Source organism: Hypanus sabinus, chromosome 18, assembly GCF_030144855.1.
Source record: "Hypanus sabinus isolate sHypSab1 chromosome 18, sHypSab1.hap1, whole genome shotgun sequence".
Taxonomy (NCBI): domain Eukaryota; kingdom Metazoa; phylum Chordata; class Chondrichthyes; order Myliobatiformes; family Dasyatidae; genus Hypanus; species Hypanus sabinus.
The window spans coordinates 52,772,392-52,799,785 of NC_082723.1; the positions used below are offsets into that span (position 1 = coordinate 52,772,392).

At 39.5% G+C, this 27,394-nt stretch overlaps 1 protein-coding gene across 2 annotated transcripts in view; it reads right to left on the reverse strand.

The window, feature by feature from the left end:
* The window catches only part of pnpla7b (patatin-like phospholipase domain containing 7b), a 329,041-nt gene that overhangs the window by 95,683 nt on the left and 205,964 nt on the right, over positions 1-27,394 (reverse strand). For both annotated transcript variants that reach the window (XM_059994311.1, XM_059994312.1), the window contains exons 24-26: positions 26,143-26,311; positions 25,292-25,474; positions 22,509-22,627 (exon numbers count right to left, since the gene is read on the reverse strand). In XM_059994311.1, the coding sequence (XP_059850294.1) occupies positions 22,509-22,627; positions 25,292-25,474; positions 26,143-26,311 (471 nt within the window). The remainder of the gene's footprint in view (positions 1-22,508; positions 22,628-25,291; positions 25,475-26,142; positions 26,312-27,394) is intronic.

Sequence of the window (27,394 nt, forward strand, 5' to 3'; positions counted from 1 at the left end):
TTCCTCTGTAACTCAGTTTCTCAAGTCCCGGCAACATCCTTGTAAACCTTCTCTGCACTCTTTCAACCTTATTAATATCCTTCCTGTAATCAGGTGACCAAAACTGCACACAATACTCCAAATTTGGTCTCACCAATGTCTTATACAACCTCACCACTACATTCCAACTCTTATACTCAATACTTTGATTTATAAAGGCCAATGTACTAAAAGTCCTAGCTACTTGTGACGCCACTTTTAGGGAATTATGTATCTGTACTCCCAGATCCCTCTATTCTACTGCACTCCTCAGTGTCCTACCATTTACCTTGTATGTTCTACCTTGGGAGTGCAATACCTCACACTTGTCCGCATTAAACTCCATCTGCCATTTTTCTGCCCATTTCTCCAACTGGTCCAAATCCCTCTGCAAGCTTTGAAAACCTTCCTCACTGTCCACTACACCTCCAATCTTTGTATCATCAGCAAATTTGCTGATCCAATTTACCACATTATCATCCAGTTCATTGATACAGATGACAAATAACAATGGACCCAGCACTGATCCCTGTGGCACACCACTAGTCACAGGCCTCCACTCAGAGTAGCAATCCTCCACTACCACTCTCTGGCTTCTTCCATTGAGCCAATGTCTAATCCAATTTACTACCTCCCCATGTATACCTAGCGACTGAATCTTCCATGCGGGACCTTGTCAAAGGCCTCACTGAAGTCCATGTATACAACATCCACTGCCTTCCCTTCATCCACTTTCCTGGTAACTTCCTCGAAAAACTCTAATAGATTGGTTAAACTTGACCTACCACGCACAAAGCCATGCTGACTGTTTCTAATAAGTCCCTGTCTATCCAAATACTTGTAGATCCTATCTCTTAGTATTCCTTCCAATAATTTACCTACTACTGATGTCAAACTTACCGGGCTATAATTTCCTGGCTTACTTTTTGAGCCTTTTTTAAGCAATGGGACTACATGAGCTATCCTCCAATCCTCCGGCACCTGACCCGTGGATACTGACATTTTAAATATTTCTGCCAGGGCCCCTGCAATTTCAACACTAGTCTCCTTCAAGGTCTGAGGGAATACCCTGTCAGGTCCTGGGGATTTATCTACTCTGATTTGCCTCAAGACAGCAAGCACCTCCTTCTCTTTAATCTGTATAAGTTCCATGACCTCCCTACTTGTTTGCCTTGTTTCCATAGACTCCATTCCAGTTTCCTTAGTAAATACAGATGCAAAAAACCCATTTAATATATCTCCCATTTCTTTTGGTTTCATACATAGCCGACCACTCTGATCTTCAAGAGGACCAATTTTATCCCTTACTATCCTTAGTAAGGGATAAAAGGTAATACTCAATGTACCGGTTCCAACTTGTCTTTAAGTTGGATTTGTACACAAGTCATCTGCAAACTTACTAACCCACCCTTTCAGTTCCTCATCCAAGTCATTTGTAAAAATCACAAAGAATAGGGATGCCAGAACTGATCCCTGCAGAACACCACTAGTCATGGACCTCCTGGCAGAATACACTCCATCTACCCTCTGTGGGCTAGCTAATTCCAAATCTATGCAGACAAGAGTACAAAGAAGCTTTCTGATAAAGTCACCTGCTATACTGTCCTCTAATCTACAACAATTCAGGTTATTTGGTGTGCCAAATCTGACTCAAATTACCATCTACAAATATAAATATAAATGCAAGCACTGCCAGCAACACCCACATATAAACAATAAATTCCACCAACCTCAACATGTTCAGATTATATGCTGGTAAACTGGTGGCATGCTCAGACACAGTGGTCACTCTGGGGTCAACCAAAGGCGCATTGGTTTGGTCTGTACATCTTTTTACAATTGCAAGTCACCGAGGATTTATAGGAACATCAAGTACTACAGAACTATCCATCAGCAAGTTGCTCGATAGTGATGAAGATGGACTTATTGCACACCATTACAACACACTCAAAATGCTGGAGGAATTGAGCTGGTGAGGCAGCATCCATGGAAATGAATAGACAGTCTACATTTCAGGCTGACTGCCTTCTTCAGGACTGCATACTACTATGCTGTCACCCGGACTGTTTGTGTACCATTGCGTCAAGAATGTGTTTGGTGCAAGTGATTGTCTTGAATGTTTTTAATAGGATCGCACATCTCTGTTGGAAAATGGTAACACAGAATACCGTAAACACGGTTCACTGGCGAGACCGATGGCAGGGAAGCTGCATTGCTTCAGTTGTCGTGAGGACTACGCCCACACCACGGGGGTCGCCTGTTACAGCCATCCAAGAGAGGAGACACCAAGACAGTGTGGGAGAGCCTCCATGTGGTGTGCTAGAATTTGTACTGGGTTGGGAGCTGGATCTTCCCAACAGTGCTGCCCTCTGGTGTTCACTCGGTGGAAGGACAAGCTGGAACAAACTCCAGTCATGCCACTCATGAACTTGGGCTATATATTGTTTTGTCTTGGTACTGTATGTTTTCCTGAAAACGTAATCATATGTGCTATTTGTGCTATGTGCTGTTGGTAATGTGTTTTGCACCTTGGCCCAGTGGTACTCGGTTTCACTCAACTTGTATGGTTAAATGATGATTAAACTTGAACTTAAACTTAAAAAACCTAAAACATAATTATTACTAACTGCAGTATGGTATTGTCATCTCAGTTTTTTCTTTGCCTTGACATAATCTGAACCAGCAGCACTTTATTCACTATGCACTAACCCTAACATGCAATCAAACTTTACTTTCCAGATTTTAATTCAGTTTTGCAATGTAATTGAACACTCCAGATTCCCATATATCTGGCTAATGGCCAAAGTGAATCACTGACACTTGCAGCAAGCTCCTGAGTAAAGGGGCTTATTATGATCAGGTACAGAGCACAAATTACTCTGCTTAAACCAGGATAAGTAGAATGAAACTGGGTTTACTGAATGCCAATGACATCTGCACCTTATAAGAATGCTCGAATGGATCAAAACTTAGAAGTTACAATTGCCTTAGATTCAGTGTCAGCCGATGTTCAGTGGCTGAATTTCCCAATGTTGAGGCTGCAGGATCTATTCAAGACTACTTGAGCTCAAAAGTATAACGGATCTTACAGTGTATGGACATACGACATACAGATAACACCCTTCAGAACATTATGCAAGATCAATGACATTATTTAGCAAAAAGCAGCCAATTCTGGCCTGGGTCAGCATTCATTCCTCAATTACCACACGTATGCTAATGATTTCATGGTTGTCACATTTGCTGTACACAAGCAAGCTGTCACCCTTCCCCCATTATAATCCTTAAGGTGCTATGGTCTCTTCAGTAATTAGTAACTATGGTCTCTTCGGTATTAGGAAGGAAGCAAGCTATATAAATACAAGTCTTATTATTGAGCAAATTGAATATGGTAACTAAAAACTTTTGATCCTTTTCTGTGAACTCCACTGAAGGATAGCAGATGTAACCAGGCTTTGACATTTTTGATTTGTATTTATATGGCAGAATTCCTTTAGTCAGTGGTCAGAATGCTGATGCTCTAACATTTGTCCAAATTGACAGTGGATTTCAGAAGCTTGATAAAACCAATAGGAAGTGAGCAAACTGCCACCTCATGTACAACCAGAAACTCAGTGGGCCACTCCCTTGCTTATCATTATCAGTCTTCTATCCTTGGTGACACAACATAATTTGTGCATTAAGATTCATTTCACTCACTCTTGAGATACAGAGAGTCATCACAAATAATGTATTGCCACTTCCTATGAAAAGGTCAATAGAGTGGAACTTATTTGCACTTAATAAAATGGAAAGCACATTTGCCTTTATCTGTAAAATGCACCAAGAGTGAGTCCTGTCCCTCAAGGCAATCTTCTTAACATGTGATTCAAAAGGTCCATTGCGTTGTTCAAAGTAAAACTCAAGGACAGGACTCACATTCATTATACAACTTAATATTTCCCAGTAAAAAATGAACTGAATCATAACAGCTTCTGAGCACCTATCTATCTCAACTATACTTTATACCATTTATCAAATTCAAGAGAGGAGTATGATAGGTTATTATTTCTGCAAACACCCTTTATACAATGAGCTTTTTTTTTAAACAGGTGATTAGGTGTCACTTTAGAACTTTATTGTTATAGGCTGATGAAGGTTTAGGTCCTGGACCAATTTCACTCATATTTGCTCCATTTAAGATGCATTGCATGAAATAGGTCAAAACTTAAAAAATGGTTCTTTGATATTTGAAGAAATAAACTCAATTCAGGAAGTATCAGCCTAAGACTGAGGTCACCAAATCCAACTTACACAACTGAGAGAAAAAATATCCTCAGTGACATTCTCAACTTGCAAAATACATGCAGATTAACTAAATGCTTGAGCACTGGTGTGTTATTTTCTTTTTCTGCAGCTGACATTCAAAGAAATTTAGATTTATTCAGATGCAAATCAGATAATATGACTTTAAATGAACAACAATACTGCCCGTGAACCCACAGTGGTGGAAGACTTGAATTTCTTTCACATATTTCTTAACCTCAGGACATCCCAGAGCATTTTGTGATCCGTGAAGTGTTATTAAAAATTTAGCAACTACTATGTGGGAAATGCAGCAGCCAATTTGCTGCAAAGTCTCCTTGGATTTTAGAACTGTTTCCAAGGCCCGTAAGGAACATAATGTAACCAAACTATTCAAGAAAGAAGATTCAGTTAGTAAATAAAAATCAGTAGAAACAGAAGAAAATATATGTCCAATGAGCAATGGCATCCCTTCTATATCATTGGAAGAAGAGACAAGAGATATGGTTTCTTGGGGCACTAAGAAACATAATGGGAACTGCTCTAAGTCAGGTGTACTGCAATCTGAGTCACTGAGCTAAAGTACACAGACAATTATAGGCATAGAGTCATACAGGAAACAGCACTTCGGTCCAAACTGTGGATGCTGACCAGTCTAAGCTAGCCCCGGTTGTCCACACTTAGTCCATATCCCTCTAAACTTTTCCTATCCATATACATGTAGTATGAGTGCATGTTCAAAGATCAACCTCAAAGCCAGAGCTGATTCATTAACTGAAGCATATAACAGAGGAGGCTTTACAAAGAAATTTCAAATAACAAAGGTCCTCTACCAAAGTAACCACCTATACAACGCTTCCCTTTAACAAATGTCCTGGAAAATTGAAGCCAGTGGCAGCCAACACTCATAATGAAATTCATTGCTATTTTTACTGTGCTGGCACTGTTAACAGCTATCTGAAGACAAGTTTGCTAGAAGATCAATTTAGTAGAAAGCTCATAGGCTATGGGCAACTGTAATAACTGCCCTCCAATACAGTTCTGAAGCACAGATCATATATATAGGTGCAGCAGGCACCTCAGAGGACTAGAGACACAAAATGGATACTTTCTCCACAAGATTAATATAGGAAGGATGTGAAAGCTTTAGAGAGTGCAGAGGATATTTACCAGGATGCTGCCTGGGTTAGAGAGCACATGTTACGGTTGAGTGAGCTAAAGCTTTACTCTTTGGAGCGAAGGAGGGTAAGAGGTGACCTGATTGAGGTACTGTACATAAGATGATAAAAAGCAGAGATAGAGTGGACTCATCATTCACTACACATGACCAGGGCAACAGACACATGGGGACACCATCATTTGCATGTTCCTCTCCAAGCCACATAATCATCCTGACCTGGGAATGTGTCACTAGCCTTATATTTATCTGTTAAGATATTTCAGAAAACTAGAGATTATTTTTTTTTTTAAATCTGCCTTACAAAAATAAGGGTACATTAGAATATTCCAAATGTTGCTTCAATTGAAAGAGAAAGTTAAGCCAAACCACGGTATTAGCATTGTTAGAATACCATATTACCCATCTTCATCATGAGTTTCTCAGAGATAACAGCATTGCTTCAGTTGTCAGTGCAGGTCAAGCTTTTCAGTGTTTAAATCAATTGTAAACCGTATGTCTAATTCACACACTAGAAGATGGCATGGAAAGGTTCAAGGACCCCACTAACAATTAAGGCCAAGCAAGAGAATACTGAAAAGTGCATCAGTAATAGGTCGGATTCAACATTCAGATCGGATCAACTAGGTTTTTAAAAAAGCGCAATGTCAGGACTTCACAGATGCCATGGATAACACTCCAAACATCTACATCTTACCATTGAGTGATAGAGTAATGCAGTGAAGAAACAGGCCCTTTGACCCAACTGGTTCCTGCTGACCACAGTATGCTTCCTGCTAGTCCCAGTTGCTGCTTTCAGCCCATAATCTTCCAAATACCTCTTAAATGTCGTAATTGTACCCACCTCAATTACTTACTGTGGCAGTTAACTCCAGATACTCAGTACCTCAGGCAAAGAAGTTGATTCAGGTCTAAATAAATCTCTCCCATCTTATCTTGTACCTGTGCCCTTTAATTTTGAAATTCCCCAATCCTGAAAAGACTATGAATGTCCACTTTATCCATACTCCTGATTTTATAAACTTCTGAGGTTTGTCTCCGTTCCAAGGAATAAAAATCCAGCATCGACAATCTCTTCCTATAATTTAGGCCCTCGGTTCCAGGCAAAACCCACATAAATCTCCCCTGCACTCTTGCCAGCTTGACAACGTCTTTCCTTTAACAGGGCGAACAAAACTGTACACAAAACCTCAAGTATGGTCACACCAACAACTTATGCAACTGCAACATAATATCCCTACTCCCAAACTCAATGGCCCATTTGATGAAGGCGAGAATGCTAATGGGCTTTTTCACTACCCTGTCCACTTGTGCAGCTGCTTTCAGAGAACTGTGCACTTGTACTCCAGGCCACAGCACTTGTGAGGACCCTGCCGTTCACTGCATAGGTACCAGTCTGCTTTGAATGTCAAAACCGCAACACTTACCTAAATTGAAACTATTTGCATTCCTCAGCCCATCTCCCTAGCTGACGAGGATTTCTTCGTAATTCATTGAAAATGCCTCACTATCAGCAAGGCCCCTTAGTTTAGTATCAGTAAACTTGCTAATCGTACCATGTACATGCACATCCAACTAATGAGTAACAGAGGCTCCAGTATTAACCCTGGGACATAGGCTAGTCACATATCTGCAGTAGGAGTTCGACCTTCAATCACCCCTATGCTTCTCATCTTCGAACCAATTTTGAAACCACCTTGCAAGCTCTTCCTGAATACCATGCAACCTAACCTTGCAGATCAGCCTGTCATGTAGAATTTCGTCAAAAATCTTACTTAAGTCTACATTAACAACATCCCCAGACTTACCTTCAAAGTAAATTTAATATGAAAATACATATACATCACCATATGCAACTGTGAGATTCAATTTCTTGTGGGCATACTCAATAATTCATAGAATAGTAACCGTGAGAAATCAATGAAAGACTGCACCAACTTGGGCTTTCAACCAGTGTGCAAAAGATCACAAGTGGTGCAAACACAGAAAGAAATAATAATAATAATAATAATAATAAAAAGCAATAAATATTGAGAACATGAAATGACGAGTCCTTGAAAGTGAGTCCATAGGTTGTGGGGACATTCCAATGATGGTGCAAGTGAAGTTGAGTTATCTTAGGTTCAGAAGCCTGAAGGCTGAGGGGTAGTAACTTTTCCTGAATGTAGTGGTGTGAATTTTGAGGTGCATGACACTTCTTGCTGCTGGCAAGCTGATGATGGATGCTGCTTTCCTGCGACAGTGTTTCATGTAGATGGACTCAATAGTGGGGAGGGCTTTACCTGTGACAGACTGAGCTGTATCCACTACTTCTTGTAGGGTTTTCTGTTAAAAAAAAAATGGTTTTACCATACCAGGATGTGATGCACCCAGTCAATACACTCTCCGCAGAAGTTAGACTAAGTTTTAGATGTCATGCCGAATCTTCAGAAACTCCTAAGGAAGTAGAGATGCAGCAGTGCTTCCTTCATAATTGCACTTACTGCTGGGCCCAGGACGGGTCCTTCCAAAATGATAACACCAAGGAATTTAAAATTATTGACCCTCTGCCCCTATGATCCTCCAATGAGGAGACCTTTGGTTTCTTTCTCTTTATAATCAGTTCCATGGTCTTGTTGACATTGAGTAAGAGGTTGTTATGGTAACTCAGCCAGATTTTCAATCTTCCTCCTGTATGCTGATTCATCACCACCTTTGATTCGGCCTACGACAGTGGTGTCATCAGCAAACTTGAATGTGACATTGGAACTATGCTTTGTCACACAGTCATAAGTGCAAAATGAGAATGGCAGGGGACTAAGCACACAGCCTTGTGGTGCAGATGTGCTGATGGAGATTATGGAAGAGTAATTGTTGCCAATCTGACTGGGATCTGCAGGTGAGGAAATAGAGGATTCAATCACTCAAGGAGGTATTGAGGCCAAAGTCCAGAAGCTTATTGATTAGTTCTGAGGGGATGTATCATATTGAATGCTGAGCTGTAGTTGAGAAAGAGCATCCTGATGTGTGCATCTTTGCTGTCCAGATGTTCCAGGATGAATGAAGGGCCAGGGAGAAGCATCTGCTGTGTACCTGTTGCTCTGATAGGCAAATTGGCAGATCTAAGTCACTTCTCATGCAGGAGTTGATATGTTTCATATCACCTCTAAAAACACCATCATGTGGCTGTAATTCTCAATGATCTAGCTACACAGAAACCCTGATTCTGAGAGCGACACTCAAAACAGATCATTCAAACAATGCGGAAAAAATCCTTAAAAGCACATTAGATCTGTCATATAATCCAGAAGGGAAAGACCGAGATTCTGTTCACAGTATCTCAATCATATACGCTTATATTTAACGCAATTGGGTCAGAGATACAGGTCTGGAAATCCTTCAATGTCTAAAAGGCCATGTTAAAGTGACTACACAACCAATGTCATTTTTCTCTGAAGCCTTCCAGAAACAACATTGAATCAGGTGCCAGGTTCAAAGGAAGAGAGGATGGAATGTGAGGAGGTGGAACAAATACAAAAAAATACAATTAAAAGGGAGCCACTAGCCAGAAGGCTGAAGAATTCACCTTCCTGGCATCAAAAATATATATTGACTCCTTCACTAACAACAAACCAGGCAATTTCCACTTAAGGTCTGCTTTGCTGTGAAAGGTCCATGTGCTTTACAATCCTATAATTGCAGAAGAATTTTGCATTAGAGACTTCATTCTAGGTTTGGAAATGGAACTGTTAACATCAGCAGTGAGATTTAATAAAGAAACTCCCATTCACATATTACTTCATCCATTATTGCATTTTGATTATCAGACCGAAATCCTTTGCATGATAACTCAAACATTGTATTAAGTAATATAGTTCCCAGCCCATAGGATTTTATGCCAGGTCAAAACCAAGGCAAAGAGGAACCCACCGAAACAATTGTCTGTGCCGTCTCTCCAACTGCAGGCTTCTATTCCAACAATATTTCTCTGCTCCTCTACAACTTCTACATTTTTCTTTCCAAATACGCATTGAATTCTGTTCCAAGCATGTTAAGGACATAAGTCAACAGCTACTTGTAATGAGCATTTCACATTTCTGTAACATGCTGAGGCAAAAGATGTTTCAAATCTGCCTGGCTTGTTGAGTTCCTCCTGCATTTTGTCTGTGTTTCAAATCAATGTCAGCTTTTTATCCTTTGGTCAGCTGAAAAATAAAATACATTTAGACAGGTACAATTGCAAAACAAAAGTTTGTGAACCATCTGCAATTACCTGGTTTTCTGCATTAATTACTTATGAAATGTGATGTGATCATCATCTAAGCCACAATAATAGACAAACACAATCTGCCTAAACTAACAACGCACAAAGAATTGCACCTTAAATGTCTTTATTGAATACATTGTTCAATCATTCACAGTCCAGGCTGAAAAAGTATGTCAACACTTGTAATTAACAGCTGGTAGAACCTCCTTTTGCAACAATAACTTCCACCAAACATTTCCTGTAGCTGCCAATCAGACTTGCACAATGGAGAGGAAGAATTTCAGACCATTCCTCCATGCAAAACTGTTTCAGTTCATCAACATTTCGGGGATACCTTGCATAAACAGCCCTCTTTAGGTCATGCCACAGCATCTCAATTGGGCTCTGACATGGCCATTTCAAAATACGAATTTTCTTCTCTTTAAACCATTCTGTTGATGATTTACTCACATTTCAGATCATTGCCTTGTCGCATATCCAACTTCTATTAAGCTTCAGGTGACGGACCGCTCCCCTGACATTCTCCTCTAAAATGTCTTGACAGAATTTTGAATTCATTGTTCCCTCAAAGATTGTAAGCTGTCCAGACCCCGAGGCAGCAAATCAGCCTCAAACCATGATGCTCCGTTCACCATGCTTCACAGCTAGGGTGAGGTTTTGGTGTTGGTGTGCTGTGCCTTTTTCCCTCCAAAAATAGAAGTGTGCATTTCTGCCAAAAAGTTCAACTTTTATCCTATCTGTCCACAGAACATTGTCCCAGTAGTGTTGTGGAACATCAAAGTGGTCTTTTGGAAACTTGAGAGCAGTGGTTCCCTCCGCGGTGTCCTTCCATGAAAACCATTTTGTTCAGTGTTTTTCTTATAGTAGACACATGAACAGAGACTTTAGCAAGTTCTAGAGATTTCTGAGGTCTTTTGTTGTTACCCTTGGGTTCTTTTTCATCTCCTTCAGCATTGATTGATTGGAACACCTGACTCCAAATAGCTTTTGTAGAAGACGTTACCCCAGAGGTTCACATACTTCTTTGAACCTAGACTGTGATTGTTTAAATGTTGTACTCAGTATTGACAAGTAGCACAATTGTTCATGTGTTACTAATTTAGTCAAATTGTGTTTGTCTATTGTTGTGACTTCGATGAAAGTCAGACCACATTTTATGCATAATTAATGCAGAAACTAGTTTAATTGCAAAGAATTCACAAACTTTTTCTTGCAACTGTATAGAGGTAGGAAAGTGTAGAGAGATATAGGCAAAACACAGGCAAATGGGACTAACTCAACGCACTTTGAGTAGCATGGATGAGTTATCAAAAAGCTTGTGTCCACACAGTCTTTGACACTACTAATACTATTTATTATTATTTATTTTGTGATGCTGCATAGTGAGGCCTTTTCAGCCATTCAAGACACGCTGTCCCAGGAACACCCGATAAACTGAATTTAACCCTAACCAATTCATGGCACGTCTCTGGACTAACTACTACTATTGCTAATACTACCATGACTACTAGTAATATTAATAATTGGTGACCACTTTCTAGAAGCAGAAGAGTTGACTGTAACAATACGGACAAAGCGGTTAACACAAAAAAAATCATTAATATATAATAAGAGACCAACAAATTCAAGATGATAAATGCAGAAAATGCCTAGGGAAACCAGAAAAATTCCAATACATTACAGGATCCTGCAGCAGTTTAACTCAATCTGATTACTCACACAGGCACAATCAAATGGCAAACATCATTCACCCAAATCTTGCGTTAAAATACCAACTCATAAAAGACACCCCATACCTTACTATAAATACAAGCCTGATCCAGTTTTAGAGTTGGAGTCCCACAAATTCTAGTACATCTGATCCATTATTATAGATAGGATTATCCATAATAACCATCCGGATATAATATTACAGGATTAACAAGCAAAAACAACTTACTGAATAGATATGCACATTTCAACACACACAACATACAGAAATCAATAGTGAAAATAACATAAATATAAATTAAAATAGGAAATTGAAAGACTATGGAGAGTGAACAGGTACACATTGTCCCAACAGTAACATCTACAACCGGTGTCATCCAAGGTCACTACACAAAAGTATTAAACAATTAGGCCTACACAGCAATATTGTCATAAATCTCTAGAAAGCTACAGTATTAAACACCACTAGAACATCCAGGAGTTCCCAGCAATTGAGAAATGAGTGTGCTTGGCCAAGCCTCTACCTCAAGTTTTACCAGCTTCTAATATCTACAACTGGTATCATCCCAAAATCATCACACAAAAGCATTAAACAATTAAGCCCGCACAGCAACACTGATGTAAAGACACGTTTTACACGTGGATGATTTGAAAGTATACACCCCTTCATCAGTAAAGTTAAAGCAATTAATTCAAATAGTAGAACTATTTTCTAAAGGTATAAACATGATCTTTGTACTAGATAAGTGCAGAACATTAAACATAGAAAAGGTACAACAGAGCTTGTAGAATATAAAACAGAGCAGCAAGATACAATTCAACCAATGGATAATTATGAAACATAATACCCAGGATAACAACAAGTAAAGAAAATAGATCATAGTGCAATAAACTCTGTGATAAAGGCAGAAAATATAACAATGGCAATAAACACTTTCACAATACCCATATTATCTTATTCTTTTGGCATAAAATTGTGGTCTGAAACCAATCTAGAAAATTTACATAGAAAAATAAAAACAAATGAAAAATTTTAGAATACACTATGTACACTCGAATGTGTTTAGACTAATACTTCCTAGAACAGAAGGAGGAAGAGGAATAAGAACATAAAAAATTTACACAATGGTCAGATAAAACTTCTAAAGATATATTTTCATCAATAAAAACAGGATTCAACACCCCATGCAAGCATTTGTAATTCTGATAATAAGTACACAACACTGAACTTAAATGAATGAACAACACAGAAAAATGAAGAAATTATGGCTGAAGAAGAAAAAAATAACCAATGGAAGAGCATGACCTTCCATGGAAGACATCCCCATGATCTGAGCAGACCAGATGTTCACAAAGAAGTGTTGAACGCCTGGCTCAGAGTTAGAGACCTCTCCCTAGAAACAGGGATTCCTGATGGCAATACAGGACCAAATGGTTAATCAAAAAAATTACAAAAATACATAATTTAAGACCAACAAATTCAAGACAATAAATGTAGAAAATGCCAAGAGAAACCAGAAACAATCCAGCACATTATAAGATCCTGCAGTTTAACTTCACCCTATTAGTTACACAAGCACGTGGCAAATATCAATTACCAAAATCTTAAAATACCAGCTCATAACAGACACCCCATACCTTACTATAAATACAAACCTGATCTAGTTTTAGAATTGAAGAACTACAAATTTAATTCCAACTGATCCATTCTTACAGATAGGGCAATCCATAATAACCATCTGGAAATAATATTGCAGAATAAACAAACAAGAACTTAAATTGATATGATAGATACACAGATATAATAGATAAGCCCACTCCAAACACACAAGACATACAGAAATCACTAAGTGAAAAACATCAGAAATACTGTATGCTGAATTAAAAGAGGAAATTGAAAAACTTGGAACATGAACAGGGTATACGTTGTCCCGAAAGTAATATCTACAATTGGTATCATCCCAAAGTCACTGCACAATAGCATTGAACAATTAGGCCTACAAAGCAATATTTATGTAAATCTCCAGAAAGTCACGATACTAAACACTACGAGAAACATCTGAAAGCTCCTAGCAATTGAAAGTGAGAGTTCTTGGCTATGCCAGTACCTCAGGTTTTACCACCTTGAGCTGAGAAAAACACAAGTACAATAATACTTATTTTAAAACACTTTTCATACAGATGATGTTCAAAGTTCAAAGCGAAGTTATTATCAAAGTACATAGATGTCACCATATACAACCCTAGGATTTCTTTTCTTGTGGGCATACTCAATAAATCTAATAACCATAATACAATCAATGAAAGACCATACCCAACAGGGCAGATGTAGCTCAAAGTGCTTTACAATGGGACAAAATGCAAACATGAAAATAAAATATAAAAATAAACATGAAGATAAAAGACAGAAAGACGTTCATTAAAAGCGAGGTTAGATAAATAGGTTTTGAGCAGGCGTTTAAAAGTGTCAACTGAGTATGCATCCCTTCGAGTTTCTTACATATTGAATTCCACAGTTTACGATCATAGGTTCAAAAAGCCTGACCTGCCACTTACCTTTTGAGGGTGACTATTTAAATTTAAGAGACCGGTGGAAGAAGACCTGGGAGTTCGAGCTGGATTATAAAATGAAAACAATTCTGCTATGAACTTTAAAGAGAACTTTAAAATTATTTCTAAAAGATCTAGGAAGCTAATGCAGAGTAGCTAGGATGGGAGTGATATTGTACTGTGCAAAAGTCTTAGGGGCATGTAAACAAATTCTGTAAAGTGAAGATACTTTAAAAAATAATGAAAAGTTTCTAAATATGAAAAAATTTACTATTAAGAGCAGTAACCAGTAAAAACAACTAAATTAGATCAATATTTGATGTGACCACCCTTTGCCTTAAAAACTGCATCAATTCTCTTAGGTACACCTTTGTGCAGTTCTATAAGAAAATTGGCTAGTAGGTTGTTCCAAGCATGTTAGAGAACTTGCATAGTTCTTCTGTAGACTTTGGCTGTCTTACTTGCTTCTGTCTCTGCACGTAATCCCAGACAGCCTCGATGACGTTGAGACCAGGGCTCTTTGAAGACCATGCCATCTACTGCAGAACTCCATACCCTTCTTTTCACTGCAGATAGGTCTTTATGACCTTGGCTAAGTTTTTGGGGTCATTGTCCTGCTGCAGAATGAAGTTAGTGTTGATCAGACGGCTCCCTGGTAGTAATGCCTGATGGACACAAATCTGCTTGTACTTCTCAGCATTGTGGGTTCCATTAATTCTGACCAGACCACCAACTCCACTCGCAGAAATGCAGCCTCAGACCTGCAGGCTACCTCCATTGTGCTTCACTGTTCACTGCAGACACTCACCAATGCAACACTCTTCAGCTCTTCTATGGACAAGTTGTCTACTGCATGAGCCAAAAGTTTCAAATTTCGACTTGCCAGTTCAGAGCACTTGCTGCCATTGTTCAGCACCTTAGTGCTTTGTGTGTAGTTGAGTATTTTGGCTTTGCTTCCACTTCAAAAAAATGGCTTTTGGCAACAATTCTTCTATGTAGACCACTTCTGACAGAGTTCTCCAGACTTTAAATGGGAGTACTATACATGGGTTCCAGTGGTTTCTGTGAGCTCAGAGTGATAGCAGTATTGGACTTCTTCCAATTCAGAAGGGATGTTAGTTTGAAGCATCTCTCATCTGTTGGCCACAATTTCTTTGTGCTTCTTTAGAATAGCTTGGAAAGCACATCTTGAAACTCGTGTCTGCTGAGAAATTTCTGCACGGGAGAGACGTTACTGCTACAAAATGAACACATTGTGTCTCATTGCTATGCTCACACTTGCCATGGTGCAATAATTGATGATTTGAAAGTTAACCTGTGACATCTACTACATCCTCACCTTTTAGCTCAGATGTCCTTCTCCCAGTTTGGTTCCTACTACATTTGTTTCTGTTCCAGTTAATCTGTTTAGTTAATTGAACTCATTATGTCATTGATCATTAGTACCTGTTTGTTATCTTTGTTTAATCATGCACTGGGCTATATAACTAAAATGTAATCAGGTTTTTATTTGAAAAGTTGTCTATCACTTAATATATTATTTTCTTTAATTAAATATAAAAAAATCTCCAACATTTAATATTTTGGAAAATGTATGTTTGAAATGGAAAATTCGGTCTTTTCTACCAACCCACTAATGCAGAAGACAAAAAATAAACATTTCAAACAAAATTTATATTTAAAAAATCTAGGCTGCCAAAGACTTTTGCAACGGACTGTATGCTCCGTCATCCTGGTTTTAGGTAAGAGTCTAGCAGCGGTATTCTGAATGAGTTAAAGATCAGTAAGCATTGCAGTCATCTAGTCTATTCAATATAAAGTTTTGAGTTAGTTTTTCAGCATCATTACGTGATAATCCTTAAGTGTAGCATATTTCTTTATGTGGTATTTAAAACTCAAATCTGAACCAAGGATAACACCCAGGCTTGTTACTTCTGATTTTACAAGGATTTACAAGTTCACACGTTGATCAAGAAGTTCATCTCTTTTGGCTTTGGGACCAACTAAGAGTATTTCAGTTTTATCTTCATTTAGTTTTAGGAAATTATTGCTCATCTATTTGTTTAAAGCAGCCATACCAGAAGTCAGAAAAGATAGGGTACTATCATCAGGCTCAACCAAGATATACAATTGTGTAAATCTGCATAATCATAAGACATAGGAGCAGAAGGAGGTCATTCAGCCCATCTAGTCTGCTCCACCATTCCATTGAGGTTAATTTATATTATCCCTCTCAACCCCATTCTCCTGCCTTCTTCCCACAACCTTTGATACCCTGATTAATTAAGAACCTATTAACCTCCGTCTTAACTATACCCAATGTCTTGGCCTGCACAGTTGTCTGTGGCAATGAATTCCACAGATTCACCACACTCTGGTGAATCAAACTACTTCCCTGAGCAACACCAAAAGGTACATTATATCTCTTCGAAAACAGGCCTCCAAGACAGATAAGAGATTTTCTCACTAAGATATATGAATGAAACCAATTAAGGGTACTACCAAAGAAGTCAACCCAGTTTTCAAGGTGACCTAGGAGAACATTGCAGTCAATTGTGCAGAAGACAGCACAGATCTAGAAGAATTAGGATTCTTTTGGCATCAATGCTGAGCCTAAGGCTGCTGACAATTACGGTAAGGGCCATCTCTGTGCTGTAGTTTGCTCTAAAACCTGTTTGAAACTTTTCAAAACCACTGTTCTCTTCAGAAAGTTGTCGCGTTGGTTGAGAATTACTTTCTCGAGAATCTTTCCCAAAAAGGGAAGATTTGATACACGCCTGTAATCAGTTGGTATCTCACTAACAAAATTTGGCTTTTTAAGTAGGGGTTTGAAAGCCCTGAGATTGAAAGCATCTGGAAACACTCCAATTTCAAGGGACATGTTAATAATTTTCAGAACATTATTAAAAATGCTATTAAAAGAGTCTTTAGAAAGTGTGATAGGGACAGGGTTAAGATAGCAAGTAGACTGTTTACTCTTTGTGACAATCTTAGAGCTCTGAATCAGAAAGACTCGTAAATTTTGACATGGCTGTCATCTTTTTACAAGGTTGGCTATATCTGTAGCTATGCTCTCCCAGATGGAAGTAATTTTGTTGATAAAAAATATTGTGAATTTCTCACATTTTGTGGCAGATGTTTGACAGAGGACATTAAAGCTTAAGGCAGGATTCAACAGTTGGTTTATAGTTGAGAACAATATTCTTGAATCATTGCTGTTCTCTGTAATAATCTTGGGAAAATGGACTTTACCTACAAAGCATATAGCAGCATTAGAGGTTAGTTTTTCCTTGAAAACATTATGGAGGACTTCTAGACCAGTTTTCCTCCATTTTCTCTCAGCTACTCTGCATGATCTCTTGGGTTCGAGGACAGAATTGTTTAACTATGGTGACGTTTTACTAAGCGATTTCTTTTTAACCTTATGTGGGGCCACTGTGTTTAATATATTTGTCAAGTTATTGTTGAAAGAATCAACCATTTCATCTACTGAGCAGTTTAGGTTACATGGGTCAGATAAACTAGCTAGCTCAGAGAATAAGCTGCATTACAGCACCAAGAAACTGTATTTTAACTGTAATTTCTTCTGTGGCCTTGATTACAGGCAAGAGGGCATCAAAAGTACACAAAAATTATCAGGGACAGTAGTATCAGACAGAGACATTAATAACATTTAACCCTTTTGTCATTGCTAACTCAAGTGTATTTCCAAGTTGAAGGGCTCAGTGACATGCTGGGTAAGATTCAGGCTCTCTAGTAAACAATGAATTCAGTTTGTATTTGAGAGAGCATTAAAATGAATAATCAAATCACCAGCGATGGCAATCCTGTCATAGTTCAATACAATAGAGGGTAAGAATTCTGAGAATTCCACAAGAAAGTAGTCATTGGATTTAGGAGGGCAATAAATGACAACACAGAGGACACAATCTACATCACAAATTTTAAACATATGTACCTCAAAACTTTAAAATTTGTTGACAGACAGCAGATTGCACCTAAAATGCTTTTTGAACACGGTGGCAAACCCGACATCTCAGCCACTTGGCCTTGGTAGACTGAAACTGTCACCTTCGGGGGGCACAGTTCAGATACCAAGCTGCATTCATTTGGCTTTAACTAGCTCTCAGTTAAAGATATAAAATCACGGTCTGTAGGGGTATTAAAGTCATTTGAGATAAAGTCATATTAAAAAGTGATCTCACATTTAGAAGAGCCAGCTTAAACAGAGTACCCTGGAGCGGATGCAACAGGAAAATAGATTTTAAGAGCAGAAGGATTATTTTTGTCAACACCTTTAACAGAATATTTCAATCTGGCGTCCTTCCCATGACAATGGTCTGAATAGGATGGGTAACATTTACGGAAAAGCTGGACAGCAAAGAGGAAGTTATTACGGAAGACGTATGGAAACTATCATTGAATGTATTCAAAGTGCGATTGATAAATCCTCCAATAACTAAAAATCGATGGGATAGGATAGAAAAAGAGAGCTGAGGATCAGCCTTGATCTTATTTTATAGCAAAACAGGGTTGAGGGACTAATGACCGAATTCTTGCTTCTGCTTCTGTCCTTCTCTTGCCCTTCAATCCTTTTCTTTGATCTATCTCTTGAATTTCATTCGATATGTTGACAAATTTTCCTTCAATCAACAGTTCTGCAGAGGAATTCTACAGTAATTTGATGGTCAAAACAATATATTCAATCTTGGTGTTCTGCCCACTTGATTTTGTAAAGTATCTGTTTACCATTCCTGCTCAATCTATATGTAACTTTACATTTTAAATGCTTATTTTTTAACAAATAAAATATTAAGCCCTTCTTGGTAGTTGTTTTCCTTCATGACAGGCAGTGACTTACAGAAACTACAAAGCACCCTTCTCATCAACCATAACATCCTTCAATTCTTGAACAACTCAATATCCATTACAGTAATCTAATATATCAATATTTTACTTTGGTTTGTCATTACTTAGTTGCTATTATAACTCTACCATTCTGTTATGTTTTATAGGGGGAAAAATATCTGTCTGAGATTTTGCCTTGAATATCCTGAAAAATTATATTACCAAATTACTTAGTGATTTCAATGTGCTACCTTCCATAAAAAAACATTTAAAAAGAACAAATGCTCCCCTCTCTAATTTTCTCTACTAGGCTCGAGCCCATTGCAATATGTTTGCAGGGCTCTCTGTAACTTCCACAATCTCTGTCAGGATCCCACCACCAGTCACATCTTTTCAACTCTCCTTTCAGCAGGGATCACTCTCCTCATGACTCCCTGGTCCACGTGCCCCTCCCCACAGATCTCCCTTCTGACACATATCCCTGCAGATGTGACAAGTGGCCTGCCCCCACACCTCCTCAATCACCACCATTCAGGGTTCCAAACAGTCCTTCCAGGTGAGGCGACACTTCACCTGCATGTCCGTTGGGTCATTTTGCTGTACCCGGTGTTCTCGGCGCGGTCTCCTCTACAGCACTGAGAACCAATGCAAATTGGCAGACCACTTCGTCAAGCCCCTTCGCTCCATGCACTGCAACAGCCAGGATCTTCTGCTGGCTTCCTATTTCAATTCCACCTCCCGTTCCCACACCAACTTTTCTGTCTTCTCTACCTCACAGTGAGGTGAAACACAGGGCAGAAAAGCAACATCCAATATTCCATCTGGGTAGTCTCCTACCTGGCAGCATGCACATCAATTTCTCTAACTTTTGGTAACCACTCTCCTTGGTTTCCTCCCCCCCACCCCACCTTTATTTACTTCCCTCCCATTTTGGAAGGCCTCTTACCCCTTTTCCTCCCCTGTCCTCATGATCTCCCATCTTCCTTTTATTCTACTGCCATCTCCTATCAGATTCCTTCTTTACCTCTTCCATGCATCACTTCCCAGCTTCTTGCATCATTCCCCCCTCCCACACACCTCCCCTTTACCTGGTGTCACCTATCACCTGATAGTTTCTACTATCCCCCCCCCACCCAACCTTCTTACCCCTTCCTTACCAGTCCTGATGAATGGTCTTGGCCTGACAGTCTCTCTCCCTCCATTGGTGCTGTTGGACCTGCTAAATTCATCCAGCATTTTGTGTGTGTGGATCCAAGATATTCAGCATTTGCAGAATCTCTCATGTCTAGCCCTTTCCAGTATCTTATTAATACTTCAGCCCTTTTTCTTTTAGTTTCCGAAGGAACCCATTCTATCATCGTAGTGTGATGATTCTATCAGCTTAGGTGGTAGCGTTGAATTAGAATTATTAGGAGTAACATATACAAAATGCTGGTGGAACTCAGCAATCAGGCAGCACCTATGCAAAAGAATAAAGAATCGACATTTTGGATCGAGACCCTTCATGAGGACTTGTGTTTAGAATATTAGTAGATGACATTTCAACCAAAATATACAAATCAGCAGCATGTGCTCTTATGAAAATTTGCTTATTTATGTAATTAATTCATTTTTGGTTCCTTAAGGTTATTATAACTGAGGGTGGTAATGGAGATAAGCTCCCACCATCTAGTAAATGCTCCCAATGGTGTGCGCCTCAAACAGCCTCCAACAACCAAATCCAGCTACTGGCCTTCATGTGTGGCTTAGCTACTAAGCCCAGTGGAACCGTTTCTACTGGAAAACATGCAAAGGCGGGTCACTGGTGTCTTAAAATCAGTCACTTCGGGAAGATGGGACTCGTTAGCTATAGTTGGCAGCTCACCTAGAAGGAAAATCTGAGCTTGAACATCCACTGCCTTGCAGCTATAGCCACTTATGGGGCAGGCTTCAGGATAAACCCAGAGGGAAAAATACGAAGCTGGAGTCCCTAGGGCAGTCCTATGTTGGGTTCAGCGCAGACTGGTAACTCCTACGACTGGTGCCAAACTGCATCGGTCTCTGCCATTCCTTTGGGTTCATCAGATGCATGGAGAAGGACAGCTTGCAACATGGGCAACAGCTTGCTCTGCATATCGTAGTGCCCTGGCTTGTGTATCTAGACAGCTAGGCAGCAACATTCATAATGGACACTGACCAATGGAGGCCTCAGCTGATATTATGCACAACTTTTTTCTTCTGAACTCCACAATGTGGTGTTACAAATGTGCCGCTACTCTGAGGGGCCGAAGGGTACAAAGTAGCCCCCTCCTTTTTGAGAATTGCAAGATCGCTATTAATTCAGGTCTGGGACCCAGGAAATGAGAGAGAGACACGCAGAATCCACAAGGTTTGGAATGTGTCCTGGCCTCAGCGAAAACAAAGCCAATGATAACGGCCATTGTCTCTTGGAGACAGAATTGTGTATTGAGTACTGTACTATTCATTGAAGCCCCTCAGGGGATGACCAGAGTGGGCTGGTTGAGGGATTGCATCATCCCAACCTGATTGACATCTGAGACCCCATGAGTAAGGATAAAAGAGGGTCTGGGGAACAACCCCTTTAGACGCACCAGGAGAAATGCTGGAAATCCCGTGACAGCGTTTAATAGTGACAGCCGGTGGGGGGCTCGTGTGCGTCCTTCCCTTGCCTGGGATTGGCAGGCTCGCCACGGAAGAACGGCTTAGCTAAAGGAGAGGCCACAAGTGAACGGCCACACCAATGAGACTCTGACGGATCGAAATCATAAAAGGAAAGCCGGCAAGTTTCTCAAAATCTCTCTCTCTCTCTCTCTCTCTCCAACCATTGCAAACCCAGCGGACCCCAAAGGCTGCAGCCTGCATGAACTGAGTGACTTTTATATTTACATCGGACAATACATTATCCCCTAGACAACGATAGAGCTTATTTCTTATTGATTATTATTATACCCGCACTTTTAGATTTAGTATTGACGACGTATATTATCTGTATATCTGCATTGATATTATTTTTGTGTATTTTTACTAATAAATACTGTTAAAAATCATATCATCGGACTTCAACGGGCCTCTCTCTCTTTGCCGGTAAGTGACCCAGTTACGGGGTTCGTAACAGTGGTAGAACAGGGTAGCATAAATGTAGGGTAGGTTGGCAGTGGGAATTAGTGGTCAACAGGCTTCCAACTGCAAGAAGAATGTGAAAACACAGCCAGCAAGTGAACTCAGAGCAGGAGATGGGGATGGATACACAGGGATTTAAGGACTAATACAGGGACCCAGGCAAGACTAGCTCTAGTTTTGGACTGTTTTAAGGTGCAGTGCAGAGAAGAGCCTGTGTTTCCACAGAATTCAAACAGGAAAGGTAATCTTCTTTATTGGATATGTAAGCTCTTAATCAAAGATAGACATATGATTAAGTTTGCACATATATTGTTTAAATATACCAATTGCAAAACCAATACTTAGAGTGCCTACAGATATAAGATTGTAGCTTTGTGTATTTATTCATAAATTCTGGAACAGAAACAACACAATCCAATAAGAAAATCTCTGACTAGAGAATCTGATTAGAAAGTTAGTGATGTTGTTAAGATGGGACTTGAGCCTCATTGTGGCTGGAGGTATATCTGAAGCTTTAAATCAGAGAGTTTCTCCCAATTACCTGTTAGGACTCACCTTGCCCCTCCACCTCCTAACACCAATGCAATGGAATTCCCTGTCAGGATCCTGGCCAAACGGGAGAAGTCTGAGTGACGGTCAGGTGCCTTCTGACAGACCCTTTCATACATCTCAAGCTGAAAGATAATAGGATCAAAAATCACAAGCAGTAGATGACAAAGACAACAGAGTAAATGTTCCCAGTGTCTGTAACATGGATAATTTCAAAATTATAACTACTCTATGTGCTTTCACAATGGCTGAGACCCTAACTTTCATTGCAATTCTATTCCAGTAGACAGGAAGGAGAATACTTCCAATATTCTGAAATGGGCTACTTTATGAGAATACAAAGTTTACCACTCAAAACAGTGTCAACGGCAATGACTTAAAATGGCAAACGGCTTTCTCCTTCCTCGGTTCATAAGTACGAGTTGTCCGTAAGTCGGACGTTTGTAACTCGGGGACTTCCTGTACTTCGGCCCCTTGGTCACAGCATAAATTAAGGTCTCTTGCTCAATAACAGGGACCACACCTGAAAAATCTCCAGCAAGCTCAATGAGTTTGAAAAGATGTGAATTGCCAAAAAGTGCAAGTGCTCACCCATTAACTGTTACTCTCCCACTGAATTAGGCTTTATGTAAATTAACCAGAATAAGCTATGCAATGAAAATGAGCAATTCTAAAACACAGGCAATGAACTCCATTGGCAACAGTTAAAGGAAACTCCTGCAACCTTGAGGGTATTCACCTTCAACAAATACTGAACTAGGTTTGGAAAACTGCAGTGCCTGAGTGATTCTTTTTTTCTTCACACAACAAATGGGTCAGGTCAATGTGACTCGAAGATAGATGGACGTACCAGTAACACTGCGTCGTGCAAAGCCACATCCAATCAAAGTAGCCACCACTACAGAGCTAAAATTATTAAATCTCATCCTTACCATTTCCTTCATCTGCCCTTGACAGTCAACTTAAATATCAATTGTCCAACTCTATCTGGTGCTCCAAGGATTAGTAGTGCTTAAATTAATCATTTTCATTTTGGCACAGCTGATGCTTTTCCAATGTAGGAATTTCAACTCGACTTTAATTCAAAACCACTCAAATATTTAATTTGCTTGGTACAAACTAATTTCCACGCCAAATAGTTTTCAAGTTTATAGGACGGGATTCACTTGCTTAGTGACTGCCCTCGGTGGTCAGGTCATTGCTTTCTCTGTAGCTGCACATTAAATCTAATACAGTAATTAGAACTCAATCTATTTACAGGTAGCAAACTTAATCAATTATTTCCGCTTAGATCGCTGTTGCTGGAAAGAATTTAATTTAATTTTCATGGGAATTAGACATAATGTCAAATGAAATTTCATGCCAATACTGCTTTCTTGGAAAATTTCAACAATTTTACAGAGATCATCATTGTTAAAACACATAAGAGAATATAACAGATGCTTCACTCCACAGCACCCACTGACCAGAAATGTTTAATATAAACATTGCTAAAATATTGTTGTCAACACTTTTACTACAGTTTACATTTATTTTAGCACACACTTGGACTAATACAGTAAATATCATCTTAACCTCTACCATTCAGGCCAAGATTCCAAGTGCCATGGCTCCTAGGTGCTGGAATTCCATCTCTTTTTCAGCTTAAAACACTCCTTTAAAAACATGCATCACTAACCAAGCTTTTAGTCAATTGCCTTAATCTAAGGAGAGATTAGAGGCTTACTAGCAAATTGTTCTTCAAAACACTAATAAAAACTTCAGAATTTATGTTATCAAGATAATGTATTAAATTCTATACAATTAACATACGCCATTTCATGCCCATTGCAATACGATTCAAGATGGTCATTATTTCTGAGCTCTTCACAGTTTCACACAGTAATTTCATGATTAGCTCTCAAAATATAAAATTCACCACGTTGAGTGGTTGTGAATTCTTATGAAATACACCCTCAACCCTCTTACTTATTGCATCATACAAGAAATGTAACTGCAGAACATACATGTGTGCAGCTGTAATAACTGCAAAGAAACAGTGTCCAAAACCATTCACTGAATATGCAATTTGCTAAAGCAAAGAATGCAAGTTTTGCACCCTCAGCTTAAACGTTATTTGACAGTCAAAGCATGTTAAGATCTTCAATGAAGAGCCTTTATTTCCCTATTCATCACAGTGAAATGAAATACAGACTGGAAAAAATAACATTGAATACGCTGCCATTGGTAATTCCAGCTTTAAACCCTGTTTTGGGCACTATGCTATCTACAGAATAGATCTCCGACGGATCTGGATTTGAAACTCTTTCCGCCCCACATGCAGCAGCTTCCGGGTTGCTCCCCATAATTTGCAATGGGCAGGAACTGAGCACAGAGGATGATCTTTATCCATGGATTCAGTTATTTTATTGCTTCATGAAAAATGCAAAAGAATCAATAAATCTTAAAATTAGTTTACCCCTTTTTCAACAATATTAATAATATTAAGATTCCTTTTTACTAAGGATGGCAAATCAGTTGAATCTGTCCCTAAAATGCAAGTGGCAAGATGTATTGAATCAGGAGAATCAACTATTGTAGGGGTTGGATGGAAAACTGGATTGGACCCACAGGATTGCTTATATCAAGTTCGGTTGAGAGGGAAGCTGCGTATTATCATGTACAAAGGGCAGTCCGATATACAGTGCAAATATTGGATAAGATAGAGCTCCAGACATGGAACTCCCTGAAATGAGTTCCATGAAGACAGTTATAATGTTTCTGATTTAATTAAACCAACACTTCCTTACCAGTTTAGGCAGCCTCTTGCGAGAGAAGATTCGGCGTGGACAGCAGAGGTGAAGGTGACCCGAACACCAACTCCTCATGTTGAGCCACTCGACGGTCCGCGATGGTGTTGGCCCATCCTCCTTGTGGAGAAGGATAAGCTGCTTGAGGGCTCGCACAGCTGTATTCTCCAACATGCGCTCCAGCTGTAAACAGACCACATAAAAGAAGGACTGCGTCTTTTAAGCTTTTTTTTTTAAAGATTAATTCTCTGAAGCATCACTGTCTTGCTACCATGCGAATCTTAAGCCTAGAAAAGGTGGAACTAGTCTCTCATGTGCAGCCACAGGCCACTGTGGCTTGTAACCCTGAATAGATCACTATCACTGTATTGATTGGAAAATCGGTTTTTTATCATCATCTGTACTGAGATACAGCAAAAAATTTGTTTAGCATACCATCCATAAAAATTATTCCATCACATTAGTGAACTGAGGTAGTAGAAGGGGAGCAGAAACAAGGTGCAGAATGGCTGCTTCTCATTACATTCGAGCTGTTTCATAGCAAGTCACAGTACTGCATGACAGGTGCAGTAATTCCTCTGTATAGGAGTTATCACCATTCAGTTGAGAAACAGTGTGGAGAAGACAAAAATCAGCAGGCAGTAAAGGAAACTAAACCTCTCCAGTTAGAGCAGTAATGTAACAGAAAGTTTTATTAAGGACCAATTTAATACTATCATTCACCCTCATCGCATCAAATGTCATTCTACCCAAGGACAAACAAAAATCCATTGGTATTCAGAGCTAAACAACAGAAAGTGGGCAGGTGCATGATTGAACCTATTTTAAAAGAACTTCAATATTGGACCCACCTCTCCAACAGTTGGCTCCTGCTCTCCCAGTCCAACAATGAGAATGCAGTCAGCCTGTCTGATACAGCGCTGGGTCCAGGGAGTCATGCTGCTGTCAGACTGGTACAACACTATTCGATGGATATCTTCCTGTTGTGCTAGCCAGCTTGACAGCCGATACTCATGAATACTACAAAGACAAGAAAGGTATAATAAATCTCAGGAACAAAGCAACTAAAGCCCACAGCACCTTGGTCAGTCTTCCAGAAGAGAAAACAAACAGCTTATGAGAAACCACTTGCAGAACAAAAACCACAGTATAAATGGGAACAAGAGAGCAAGGGAAATAGAATGGAAAGCCAGATATTCCAAGCAGTGGAAGGACAGAGACAATGCAATATTTATATTGTGACTAAAAGAAAAACCAAACACAATTAAGCGACCGACACATGAGACTGAAAATGCTGAGATCTTGGATAACAGACAGAACTCCGGAAGAGCTCAATGGGCCTAACAGAATTTGTGAAGGTGAAAGGTACAAGTTGACATTTTGTGGCGAGGTGGACAGAAATGTTTGTCAATATATGCAGCACAGAGGCAGGGGTGGGGTTGGGTAAAGCGAGGTAATACCTCAATGATCCTGAAATTTCAGTTTTTGAGGCTGACATGCAAGCATCCTTCAAGAGGGGTACTTGAATGAATACTACAGACTTGCATTGATCAACAGCCTGGAGTGTGCACTGAGATTTTTAACCTCTTGCTTCAGCAGTCTGAGGTACCCACCTGCTTTAAGCTGGTGCTAATTAAACCAGTGCCCAAGAAGAACGTGGTAACCTGCCTCAATGACTTTGGTCTAGTAGTACTTAAATCCACTGGGATGAACTGTTTGAGAGTGGTGATGAAGCATAGCAACTCCTGCCTGAGAAGCGACTTGGATCCACTCCAATTTACCTACTGCCACAGCAGGTGCAATTTCATTGGCTCTTCAATCACATATGGAACATCCGGACAGCAAAGATGCATACGTCAAGATGCTCTTTATCGACTATAGCTCTGCATTCAATACTTATCATCCCTTCAAAATTAATTAATATTCCAGATCTTGGCATCAATGCCTCCTTGTGCAATTGGATCCTCAATTTCCTCATTTGCAGACCCCAGTCAGTTCAGATTAACAACATCTCCACAGTCTCCATCACAGCTGCACCACAAGGCTGTGGGCTTAGCCCCCTGCTCTACTCATTTTGCACTTATGACTGTGAGGCTAAGCTCA